We start from the raw sequence: 12,001 nt of genomic DNA, 5'->3' as shown, positions 1-12,001 counted from the left end.
TTCCCTTAACGCTGCTGCTTGGGGCTGTCGCTTTGCCTACTGGTATCTCAAATCCCCGCCTGTAAACGGGAACTGGGTTAAACTGGAGCAAAGGGGCTGCCGCTGAGCTGGGCATGGTTTAGGTGCTGGTGTAGGATGCTGGTCCTGGCCACCAGCCCGGGGCTTCAGCGGGCCAAGCTCTGCTCCCCGCCGTGCTGGTTTTTATTAGCTGTAAGGTCTGGCTCGGGTTAGAGGTGCCTCACGCTGGCGTTCGGCTGCTTTGTCTGCTCCGCTGGAAGCACCAGCCCTGATTTTTTTTTTCTGGGTTGGAGGAGCCGCAGCATCCTCCCCTCGGTGTCTGCAGAGCTGCTGCGGCAGCCGACGCCGTCCCCTCGCTGTGCGTTTTGCTTCCAGCGCCCAAATCCTCAGCCAACGAGACGGCGAGAGGGGCTCTACCTGATGCAGCAGCACCTTTTTTGGTTTTTTGTTGGTTTTTTTTTTTTCATGCTGGGCATGTATCAGCCCTAAAAGGAAGATAAATAGCGGGGGTATGGGTGGGCAGGGTGCTTCTCGCCGTGCTACCTGCGACGTGGCTGCGGCTCCCGCAGTCGGGAAAGCGGCAGAAAACACCCAGAGCTCAGAACCAGCCTCTCCCGTCTGCGCTTGGTGCTCGGCCGCCGCCTCAGCCGCTCTGTCGCTGTGTGAACTGGGATTTCCAGGCTTGCTGGGCTTGGTTTTTTTATCGATTTTTCAAAAGGACCTATTTGTTTTTTCCCCTCTTTAACCATGTTTTCCTTCCCCACGCTGCTCTGGGCGCACCCCAAAGTCCAACGCAGCTTTTTAGAAGATATTTGGGATCCTCTTTAGCGGCTGCGCGTGCCCGGCTGCCTGGAGTGACGCCCGCAAACGCCTGGCTCAGGCGTGGTGGGAGTTAAACGCCGGCTGAATTGCAATGACCCCAGCGGCTCTGCCCTTCCCTGGAGGATGAGGAGGAGGAGGGCTGAAGGCAGTGGGGTCCCGCTGCCCCTGCTGGGCTCGGAGGGAGGACGCTCTCCACCAGCGCTGTTTCAGAGTCAAATCTTCCAGCCTTGCCACCTCTTTCTGAGGTTTTGGGTATAAATTAACGCCATTTCGGGTGTTTGCTGTTGGCCACCTGGTGAGCGCGTCTGAAACGAGGATTGTGTTAAAGGCTTCATTAAAGTTACTGCTAATTAAAGCGCTGAAATCACTCCGTATCCCCCCTGCGCAGCCATTCAGTCCTCAGATACAGGGTGTTGGAGGGAGAAAATGGTGCCTGTCGATGCTCTGCGGGCTGGTGGCGGACTCGGGACTGACCTTCCCCATGTTTATCCAAGCTCGGGCAGAGGGGACGGGTGGAATTTTGAGGCTTGATGCTGATGTTTGCTGAGATGTAGCAGCCCACGATGCTGCTGCTTTATTTCCAGTCAAGTGGTTTTTGGTAGCAGCAAGGGTCGAGTGGCCTCAGCTGATTTCTTTGCTGTGACATTTGGGGACTAATCTTACCGGGCTGGTTGTGGGTGTTAACCTTGAGCCTGGTCCCACCATGTTAATTCTCGTTTCTGAGGGTTTTTTGAGTTGTTCTGGGCTTCGGCTGGTGTTTGGGGCTTCAGCAGCTCTTGCTGCTGGGAGAGAGGGGTCATGTGAGTCTGTAGTGGGGTGGGAATGGAGGGGGGCCAACCCTGATTTCTGTTTCTCAGCACATTTTGGCCTCCTGGTCCTGGTCCCGGCCAGCACAGCCAGCGCTCAGGAAGCCCCTGTCCTGTGGGTGAAGACCTGAGCGGAGTGAAACCCAAACCAGGTGGTTTTGTGGACGATGGTTTCCGTTGGTTGCGCTTGCAGATGTTATTTTTAACATATTTAATTCCTCCTTCGTTTAGCTTCCTAACAAAGGCTCTGGCTGCCCTCAGCTGCTCCCACTGATGGTGTGAAGACCCCAGGAAGCGCTGCTGGAGGCACTGCCCTTTCTCTGTGCCCTTGCCTGGGTCTCCTGATGTCTCTGGGTCCTGGGGAGACCGGCCCAGCCCCATAGGGCAGGAGAGAAGCTGGATCAGCCCTGAAATATTCAGGTACCGCAGGGATGGGGTGCGGGGGGGTCGCTCTGAGCTGGAGAAAAGGAACTTTTTTACAGGACAGCAGCTGGAGTGCCCATTCCTGGGCCGTGCTGTGAAGCGTTTCCAGGTGTTTCCATCTCCAGGTGCGTCTCACCCTTGAGTTACACACCTTGTGTGATAAATAAACTGCCAGCAGCTCTGGAAAAGCTCCGGCTTTTCTCACATCTACCAGCTCCCGGTGGTGTCTGAAAAGCAGATTCGTCGCCTGGTTTTTGGTAGGTCAATAATCCCACACGCAGGAGAGACACTGCTTATTTATTTTAGGGTTGCGCAAACCTGGGGACTTGGTGGTTACCCCCAAATCAAGCACACCACCAGGACTTTTCCCACTATATTTATACACAAAACTCATGGAGTTAGGAATTTTCCAAGTCCATCCTTTCTGCGATGGTTGGTTAGTGATTAACACACAATGATAATACAGCTGACAATACTTCTACTGCTGCATGTGCTCAGGGGAAAGGTCTTCACCTGGGCAAGGCTCTTTTTGAGCTATAGGTGGGATTTTTTAATATTAGAATGAGGGTAACTCAGCGAAGGATTCATGGACCTTGAGTTTGCTTCCCAAGTTGGCAATGTACCCTCGTCAAGGGCTAATTGCTCCAGGATGTCCTTGCTCAAAGGCCACTATCGACTTGTTCTTCTGACTAGGGATGCCTTTGGCTTCAACACAAAGAACATTTTTCTTGCCCTAAGCATAATATTACCACATTGTTTAACCTTAAAAGTTTAACCTTCAACACCAGGATTGCTGAATTCTGGGAGAAAAGAGGGGTTAGGGGATGTCCCCCTGCTTGGTGTGTCCCTACAACCGCCTCTTCCCAGCCCAAACCATCTTGCCCCCCCCCGCCACCCCAGTTACACTGCTGCAACTCGGGTGCTTTATTCCCACTGCGGCGGCTCTGTGTGCCATGTGGCTTCGTTAGCACTGGGTGCTAATTGGCATCTCAGTCCTGGGGCTGATCTGGGCTCGGCCCTGGTACTGTGGGACATCGTGGTGGGGACAGGAGGTGGCCGCAGTGGGTCCTGCTCCCCCTCCACCCCCGCGTTCACAGCCACGAAGAAAGGGCTGTTGGTCCCAGAGCCCAGCCTGGGTGGGGGCCACCCCCCAAAGGGTCTTCTTGGGCCTTCAGGGACAACTTTGGGTGGAGGTGACGCTGGGAAACAGGCCGGAAAGCGGGACAGCAGCTCCCCCACCCCGCCCCCCCCCCGCCTTAGGGCCAAGCGCGGATCCAGGAGGGAGCGGGGCCAAGCGCTGCTCAGCCTCCGCGCAGCTCCTTTCCCATCTGACGTGCAGCGGAGCAGCAGTCGTGGGTTTGTCGTTTCATTTTGCTGTCTCCCCCCCTCGATTCTTCCCCCTCCCCGCTCCCCGCAGCAGGAATAACCGCGGGGGTCCGGGGCTCGGCGGCGGAGGAGCGCAGGGAGGTGCAGAGGTGAGCGTGGCGGCTGTGGGACCTGGGCTGGGATGAAGGAGAAGGCAGAAGGGGGTGAGGGTGCGGGGCCGGATCCTTCTCCTCTTCACCCCGTAAAAGCCGCAGTGATGGGGGGGCTGTGAGGCAAAGCCTGGCTTGGAAAATGCTGAAATTTTTCTAAAAGCAGGGGGCAGGCCAAGCTCGCCTTCGGTGATTTGCAGATTAAATCCAGTGATGCTTTTAAGCCTGAGGCTTAACACGGGGCTGGCGAGGCCCTTTGCTGCACTGGGCCCTTCCCGAAGGGAGACGCTCATCCCACAGGGACAGTTTGGGGTGCAAAGGAATGAGCTGAGATCATTTGGGAGGCAGAGGAAGGAGCCACGATAATCTGGGGGGCAAAGAAAGGAGCCAGGATAATTTGGGGTGCAAAGGAAGGAGCTGGGATCATTTGGGGGTAAAGAAGGAATCTGGGATAATTTGGGGGGGCAGAGGAAGGAGCCAGGGTAATTTGGAGGAGCAAAGGAGGGAGCGGGGACAGTTTGGGGGGGCAAAGGAGGGAGCGGGGACAATTTGGGGGGGCAGAGGAGGGAGCCGCTCTGCTGACACATGATCGTGGTCCTTCCGCGGGGTGCTGGAGCCGTGTCGGGGATTTCTGGGACAGCTTCTTCCCCTCCTGCGTCTCCTGGGGGCCGTGGCGCCGCCTTCGGAGGCCGCGAGCGGGGACCCCGCGGTGCCGGGTGCTGCTCGAGGGCTCGAGCCCCGTTTTTGAGGTGGTTTTGAGCTTTGCAGTAGCTCCTCCCTCCCCTCGAGCTGCCCTGGGTGTTCCCAGCTGAAAAAGGGGCGAGGAAAAGGGGTGCAGGGGGAGGCGGTGACACCCACACACGGCTCCCACGGGGGACCCAAACCCCCCCAACTGGAGATTGGCGAGGATGAGCCGCCCCCTCCTCATCCTCACTCACCCACAGGCCGGGTCTTATTTGTCGCTGCCTTTATTAGACTGCAGAGAGCTTTTCTTTTTTTTTTCCACTCTTTTTTTTTTTCCTCCAAAAATCGATGCGGTTGATGGGAGCGGGTGTGCAGCAGCAGCGAGGCAGGGGAGGATGAGGATGGTGTTTCGGGACATCCCGATCCCCCGTCGGGCGCGGGGACAAACCGATCCGGGGTTTTCACGGCAAGAGCGGGGCACTGGGGTCACTTTTCATCTAGCTGTGGGTTTTGGTTGTAATTCTTAAATTTGATTAATATCAGTGGCGGGATAAAATCGTGCCTCGGAGGGCAACACGCGGCCGTTTCCCTCTCTGCCTGCACCAAAACACAAGCTGCCGCTTCTCCTCTGGCCTCGGGGGCACCCAAAGGGACCATTTTCCCCCTCCTCAATCCCAAATTCCTGCTTCCAGGATCCCGGCTTGGCTGCCAGGACAGGCCCCTGATCCCCAAAATGATTTCACACACACCGCCTCTCTCCTCCCAAAAAATAATCAGGGTGAAACTCCAGACGCTGCGTGGGCCTCCCGCGGTGACTCTCGCTTGGTTGGGGAAGCTGAGATATTCCCAGGGCGCTTTCCAACCCAATTCCCCGGGGTTTAGCCCCAATTCCCAGGGGGTTTCCCACTAGTTCTCCAGCTGGGCCAGGCCCAGGGGACCGGTGCGAGGCTGGAAGGGGGTGGAAATCCTGCAAAGGGGTTTTTTTTATCCCCCTTAATCTTGAGTCTAACCCATCTCTTGACCACCCCTGGGGTTGCCTCTCATGTCAGCACCCGCTCTGGGGCTGGAGCCTCCCCCCAAAAAGCCCCCAAAAAGCAGCTGTGCTGCTTTTTTTTTTTTTTTTCCCAGCCAGGTTTGCAAAAAAATTCAGCCACCTCCCCCCAGAATAATCCCCCCTCGTTCCAAAAAACAAGTATTTCTACAAACAGCTCCCGGCAGAGATGTGGGGTGGGGAACTGAGCCAGGTTTTGGGGCTGGGGCGCTGCACCCTCCCCTCTGCCGCCAGCCCCGGTGGCTCCCCAAGCCCTTCGCAGGTGGGAATGGGGCACAGTGGGGTTTTGGGGGTCCCTGAAGCACAGGGGGGGTTATTTAATGCAAAAGCCGGGGCTGGGAGGAGGATATGGGGTGGGGTTGGGGCTGGATCTGTCCCCAGGGGGCTGAGCAGGTTGGTTTTGGGGCGCTGAGGGTGGGTACCAAGCCAGGACTGAGTTAAACCAAGCTGGGGAGGCAAAGGGGGTCATGTTGGGGGGCTGTGACCTGGTTTTGGGGGGTCACCTCCTGCAGGAAGGGGGGGAGCTGTTAAAACCAGCACGGCATCCACATGAAGGAGCCCAGGGCAGCGCCGGTGGCGGCCCCTGCCAGCAGCCCCAAGGCCATCTGGTCCCCCGAGACGCGGTAGGGATCCTCACGCACGATGACGTGGGTCACCCCGGGAGCTGCAAGGGAAAAAAAAGGGGGGTGAGCTGGGGGTTGGGGGGCGAAGGGACACCCCCCGATGCCAATGGAGGGGCATTGCTTCCCCCAAGGGGGTGCTGCTGGAGCAGGATGGGAGGGGACCCCCATTTTTGTGGTTGGCACCACGGCTGCCGAACGTGCGGAGGTGCGATGAGTTTACCAGGTCTCAGCCCAGCGGCTCCCAGAGCCAGGTTATCGATCCCCAAACTGGGATCTGTGTGCCAAGGAGGGGGGGACCTGCGACTCCCCCATCCTCACCATGGCCGAATTAAGCTGGTAATAAGGCAAAGCGTCAAACAAATGTTGGGGAGGGGTGAATCAGGATGCGGCCGTCGGACGGGGCCACCCACCTCCGTACTGGTGGCCGTAGTGGCCAGAGCTGATGTAGGCGGTCTGGTGGGAGTCGAGGGGCACCGTCTGGTAGTAGTCGTCGTCGTAGGGGTCGTAGACGTGCACCTGGGGGCAGTGGGAGCATGGTGTGAGGCTGGGGGCCAGAGCGGGGCCCCGCAGGGTGTGCTGGGGCCGTGCCTCAGTTTCCCTGATGCCCAACAGGGGGGCTGAGTCGCTGGGGTTACCCTGTGCTGCTGAAGGGGGGGCCCGGAGTCTCCCAAATACCGGGGGCAGCCTTTGCTCAAGCACCAGAATCACCTCCCTGTGCTCGGGTCACTGGAACTGTGGCCCCCATCACCTTGTCTCTGCCTGTATTCCCCTTAACTGTGTGTGTCCCCATTCCCTGTCACTTGGCCCCTGACACCTTAAATTCTGTTCCTGTCACCTTAACTGTGTCCCCATAACCCTGTGTCCCATCATCTTAACTCTGCCCCATTCCCCTTAACTGTGTCCCTGTCACCTTAACTGTCCCCTTAACCCTGTGTCCCTCGTCACCTTGACTCTGCCCCCAATCTGCATGTCCCATCACTTTAACTCTGCCCCCATTCCCCTTCACTTGGCCCCTGTCACCTTACCTCTGCCTGTATTCCCCTTATCTGTGTCCCCATTCCCCTTTACTTGGCCCCCGTCACCTTAACTTTGTCCGCTGCTACCTTAACTGTGTCCCCAAGACCCTGTGTCCCCGTCACCTTAACTCTGACCCATCACCCTGTGTCCCATCACCTTGACTCTGCCCCATTCCCCTTAACGCTGTGTCCCCTTAACGCTGTGTCCCCTGTCACCTTCACTCTGCCCCCATTCGCCTTAACTCTGCCCTGTCACCTTGAATTCTGTCCCCGTCACCTTAACTGTGTCCTTTCACCTTATTTCTGCCTGCATTCCCCTTCACTTGGCGCCTGTCACCTTAAATTCTGTTCCTGTCACCTTAACTGTGTCCCCTGTCACCTTAACTGTCCCCATAACCCCGTATCCCTGTCACCATGTCCTTCCACCTTAATGGTGTCCCCAGTCACCTTAATGGTGTCCTCATAACCCTGTCCCCCCATCACCTTAACTGTGTCCCCATTCCCCTGAACTGTCCCTCCTGTCCCCAGAACTGTGTCCCCATCCCCCTGCTTGTCACCTGAACTCTGCCCCCACCACCCTGGACCACTGAACGGGGGGCCACCCTCGCCTGGCCCCAGGGGCTTTACTCCGTGCCCTGAGGCTGCCGATGGGTGCAGGGGTTAGGGTGGGGGGGGCACCCCAAGCTCAGCATTGGCCCCAGGGAGGGGGTGGGGCTGGGGTTGGTCCCTCTTTTGGGGAACAACTCCTCACCGGGGTGGATTTCGCCTCCAGCACCGCCATCTTCCAAGCACTGCAAACAAAGAGAGAGGGACCCAGGTTTGGGGGGTGCTGGGGGGCGTGGGATCCCCCTCCCTCCCCTCCCTCCCCTCCTGATGACCTGGATGTGGCCACAGGGCTGGCACTAATGTTTAATTCCCCGCTAGCCAGTGCTGGGATGGGGCCAGGAGGTACCCAAGGCCACGGGGATGGGCACGGGGCTAACGGCTCTCCCTGGAAATGGCCTCGGCTCAAAGAAGGGCAGACAGGAAAATCACAGCTAAATTGGGGGGAAAAGTGGGTAACGGATGAATTTCCATTCAACTGGGGTCAAGCTCAGTTGATCAAACTCAGCTTGGCCACGGCTGAACTTCTCCCTCATCTTAGTTCAGCTGAAGGTTTCCCTTTTATAATTTTTAAAAAATTTTTATTAAAACCCCCCAATTTTTATAAAATTATTTATTTCTATAAAAATTAGAAGGGGAACAGTGCTAAAAGTGGGTGTTTCCTTCTGCTGGACGTGGCCTTAAGCCAATAAGGATTTGCTTTCACACTGTTTATCACCAAATACTGATGAAAACCCTTCCCCAGCGATCCTTGGTCAGGCCAGGAGATGATTTCTCATCCGGGAGGGAATCCTGCCCCATGGGAGACTGACTGCTTAAAAATAGCAGGTTTTGCCTCTGAATTATTCATTGGGACCTCCAAATTTCTGCCTGTGCCTATCACCCTGCGAGCAGACACGGGCGTTAGAGAAAACAGGGGCTGGGGGGTGGGTTTAGCCATGGATGGGGTGTGGTGGGAGCGGGGTGTGGCCGAGGCTCTTTCCAGGCTCGGATAATTGGGATGAAAAAGGGATTTTGGTGTGGCCGCGGCGGGATTTCAGCTTACATGGCGTCATCCTCACTCTCGGCGCACAGCGTTGTCTTCGAGCCGTCCCGCAGCACGATGGTCAGCAGGCAGTCGCGGCTCTGCCCCTCGGGCGGCTGCACATCTGGAAGGGGAAGGGGCAGGATCTGGCCACCGCAAAAAAGATGCCCCCGAGACCCTCCCCATCCACCCCCGGAGAAGGTCGGGCTCCAAATTAGCCCCCCCGCCATGTGCTGCTAACGAATGCAGCCATTAAAAACCTGCTGGGACACTCTGCTTGTGATCTGGGTTTAATTTTGGCTCTGTCTTGCAAGGTACAATTGGGATCTCAAAGGTTAAAAGCCAACGCAAGCAAAGAGCAGGCGAGCAGAAACTTCCACCCCCACGGCAGAAAGAAAATAGAAGGCCAGAAAATTGCCAAAAATTCACTTTGAAGTTGCCAGATTGCAACAGGCACCCAAATTTTGTCAAAGCCCAAGACGCTCGCCAGTGGGGTTGGGTTATGAGCAAGAAAATCTTAAATCCACGAGGTTTGGGCATCTTCCCCCATTCCTGGAGCTCGGTGGGACCCTCAGCTGAGGATAATTTGGGATCGTGCTCCCATCGCGGCTTGGCCGCTGCTGCTCGCAGCCCAAGAAAGACGCTTTGTGCGGCAGCCGTGGGCTGCCGGGGCCGAGCCGAGCTGCTGTTTTGTTCTCCTTGTTTGTGCGAGACGACGAGGGATGAGTCAGGGCCGTGGGATCGTGTTTTGAACAAGCACAAACCAGGAGGAGAGTTTTTTCTTCTCCGGGGAAAAACAACGGAAGAGAAGATGCAACGTGCATCTCATGGGGGACGGCCTGGCTCTGGCTGGGAGCTAGAAAGGGGTGAATTAGGCAGCCTGGGTTATTTTTGGGGTGTCCTAACACATCATTTAAAAGGGAGAGCCCTGCAGGGGATGGGGTTGGGGACACAGGGGGTGGGGATGGAGGATTTGCTCACCTCTGCTCTCACGGCCGGTCCTCACGTCCCGGCAGCTGTATTTGACGTGGATCCGGCCGTCCATGTCGCGCTGCGTCTCGTCGTGGTAGTAAACCAAGCTCCCGTCCAGGTAGAGGACGAACCAGTTTCTCTTCCAGCGGCGCAAGATGGAGCCTGACAGGATGAGAAAGAGGTGAAGGACCCCAGTGAGCCCGGCAGGATCCACCCTGTGTCCTCACCATCCTGCTGGATTCGCAGCCGGATCCTCGCGGCTGCATCCCGCAGCGCTCCCGGGCCTGGCCTGAGCAGCCCCGCATGACACCAGGTGGCTTTAAATTTAAAAAGGTTGCCAAAAAAAAGCCATCAGGGCATCCATCCAGCCCCGGACATGGAGCCACGCGTCTGTTTTTATGGCAGACGGCCCCTCACTCCTCTTACATAAATCCGTGAGCGGCTGAGCCGCGATTTCCTCGCTGTCATGGATTAACTGTCCAGATTGGGGCCTGTTCCCCCTCCCTGTGCCTCCTCCCGCCATCCCGTAGCCAAAACCTCCCTGGGTTTGTGGTTTTTTTGGGGGAGGGGGCTCCCAACCTGGAAAGCTCAAGGGTCGCACTTACTCTGCCGCCAAAGCCAACCGCTCTTCACCAGCGCCATGGTTGCGGGAGGGTTTTCCGAACCTGTTGGCACGGGAAAAATAATGGGGTTAAAATAGCAGCTCCCGGCTCGCCTGTGGCTCTTCCCCTGGTTCCCACCTCCCCACAGCTCCAGAGCGAAGTGGGATGGGTCTTCCCCTTGTCCCTCTTTCTTTTTTTTTTTTTTTGTGGAGGGATGAGCTGAGCGTGTGGGTTAATCAGGGTTAGACAGATGTGGGATTTCGTCATCTGGGAAACATCGAGGAGGCAGGGAGGAGGAACTCTGGCCACCTTCTTTTCTTTAATCCCGTTGGGATTTAGGGATTAGCAGCCCGTGGAGGTAAGTGGACAAATCCGGGCCACGGATCAAAACAGGCACTGACCCCCCGCCCGCGGCCCCAGTAACTTTCCACCGCAAACACCCGCCACGCTTGTTTGTTTTCCCTGCCTGGATGGGAAATGTGTCCTGAATAAGACCATGAAGTCATTGCTCCCCAGGTCCCCAGGCAGAGCCAAACCCCAGGGCCAGGCAGGAGCAGTTCCCAGCACCCCGATAATGGGGGCTCAGCACCCCAGGATGGCCTCCAGGCTGGGTGCCCTCCTGGGCTGGGGGCACACTGAGGCCCAGACCCTCCCCCCCAGCACCTTGGTACCTGTGTTACCCAGTGCCCAAATCCCCGGGAGTCCACAGCCCTGGCACCCACGTTTCCCCGGTACCCACGTTCCCCCAGCACCCACATTGCTCCGGTACCCACGTTGCCCCGATGCCCACATCCCCCTGGTACCTGCATCCCCCCTGACACCCTCGTCCCCCAGAAATCACAGCCCCTGGGTACCTACATCCCCTGGCACCCTCCCCCTCCTGTACTCGCGCCCCCCAGGTGCCACCATCCCTCCGTACCCGCACCCCCATGGCACCCTCATCCCCCTGTTTGTGCAGCCCCCCGGTACCCACATCTGGTGCCCTCATCCTCCCGTACGCCCCTCTCCTGGTACCCGCAGCCCCTCGCATCTTTTTCCCCCTGGACCCACGTTTTGGGGCACCCCGTTCCTACATCCCTCTGGTACCCAAGTTCTACAGTACTGGCACCCCTTGGTACCCCCAATCCCCCAGTACCCACATCCCCAGTACTGTCATGCCCTGGTACCCACATCCCCGCTTCCCCCCATCCCCAGCACCCCCATCCCCTCTCCCGCAACCCCCCCGGTCTCCCCTCTCCTCCCACCACCCCGGAGTCCACACACCCCCTCCCCGCCCCCCCCACCCCCCCGGGGTCCCCCCGCACATCCCTCACCGGGAGGAGGCGGCGCGGCTGGTCCCCGCTGCGGGCAGCGCTGCGCTCCGCTCCCGCTGCCCGGCCCTGCCCGCCCGCACGGCCCGCCGGGAGCTGTAGTCCGGTATCGGCAGGGGCGGGCAGGAGCAGGCAGGGCCGGGGCGGTGGGCTCGGCTGGGTAGAAGCATCCTAAGATGCCGGTCAGAGGAGTAAATATCGCTTTTTAGCAATTTACCCCCAAAAAAGCAGATGCCGGGAGCCGTGACCCACCATGGAATCGGGATCCAGCAGCTCCACGCCCCCCTTTCTCCCCAGGGCCCCCCTTTTCCTCTGGAGATGGAGCAGCCGCACCGCCAGGACAAACTGGGCAATCGAGGGGGTCCTGAGGGGGACTACGGGACCATAAATGACCCACGCGCTGGTGGCAGCGGTGGGGGTGCCCTTGGGAGGGTTTGGCCCAAAACGGAGCCCCAAAGCCACGTCCGGGGCAGCGAGGGGCTGCCTGGGGGTCTCCTGCCCCACACAGAGGTGGGACTGGAGCTGGACACGGGGAGATGAGACATTTGGGGGATGCAGGACCCTCCTCTGGT

General features: G+C 58.2%; 1 protein-coding gene across 2 annotated transcripts; it reads right to left on the bottom strand.

The window, feature by feature from the left end:
- Window positions 1–4,496: 4,496 nt before the first annotated feature.
- PLEKHB1 (pleckstrin homology domain containing B1) lies at window positions 4,497–11,529 on the bottom strand. Of its 2 annotated transcripts, none has more exons than XM_074816532.1 (7): window positions 11,433–11,529; window positions 10,123–10,182; window positions 9,527–9,679; window positions 8,567–8,669; window positions 7,670–7,709; window positions 6,313–6,418; window positions 4,497–5,943 (listed from the first exon to the last, which is right to left on the bottom strand). In XM_074816532.1, the coding sequence occupies exons 2-7, from the start codon at window positions 10,157–10,159 to the stop codon at window positions 5,807–5,809; spliced, it is 576 nt and encodes a 191-aa protein (XP_074672633.1). In that variant the 5' UTR covers window positions 10,160–10,182; window positions 11,433–11,529; the 3' UTR covers window positions 4,497–5,806. The 2 variants fall into 2 exon arrangements, with proteins under 2 accessions (XP_074672633.1, XP_074672634.1); XM_074816533.1 differs by having other exon boundaries at window positions 10,123–10,185; window positions 11,433–11,488.
- Between the last annotated feature and the right edge of the window lie 472 nt (window positions 11,530–12,001).

This window comes from Strix aluco, chromosome 2, assembly GCF_031877795.1.
Source record: "Strix aluco isolate bStrAlu1 chromosome 2, bStrAlu1.hap1, whole genome shotgun sequence".
NCBI classification, from domain to species: Eukaryota; Metazoa; Chordata; class Aves; order Strigiformes; family Strigidae; genus Strix; species Strix aluco.
Note: the sequence above shows the minus strand (reverse complement) of the source record. Positions and strands in the feature narration are given on the sequence as shown.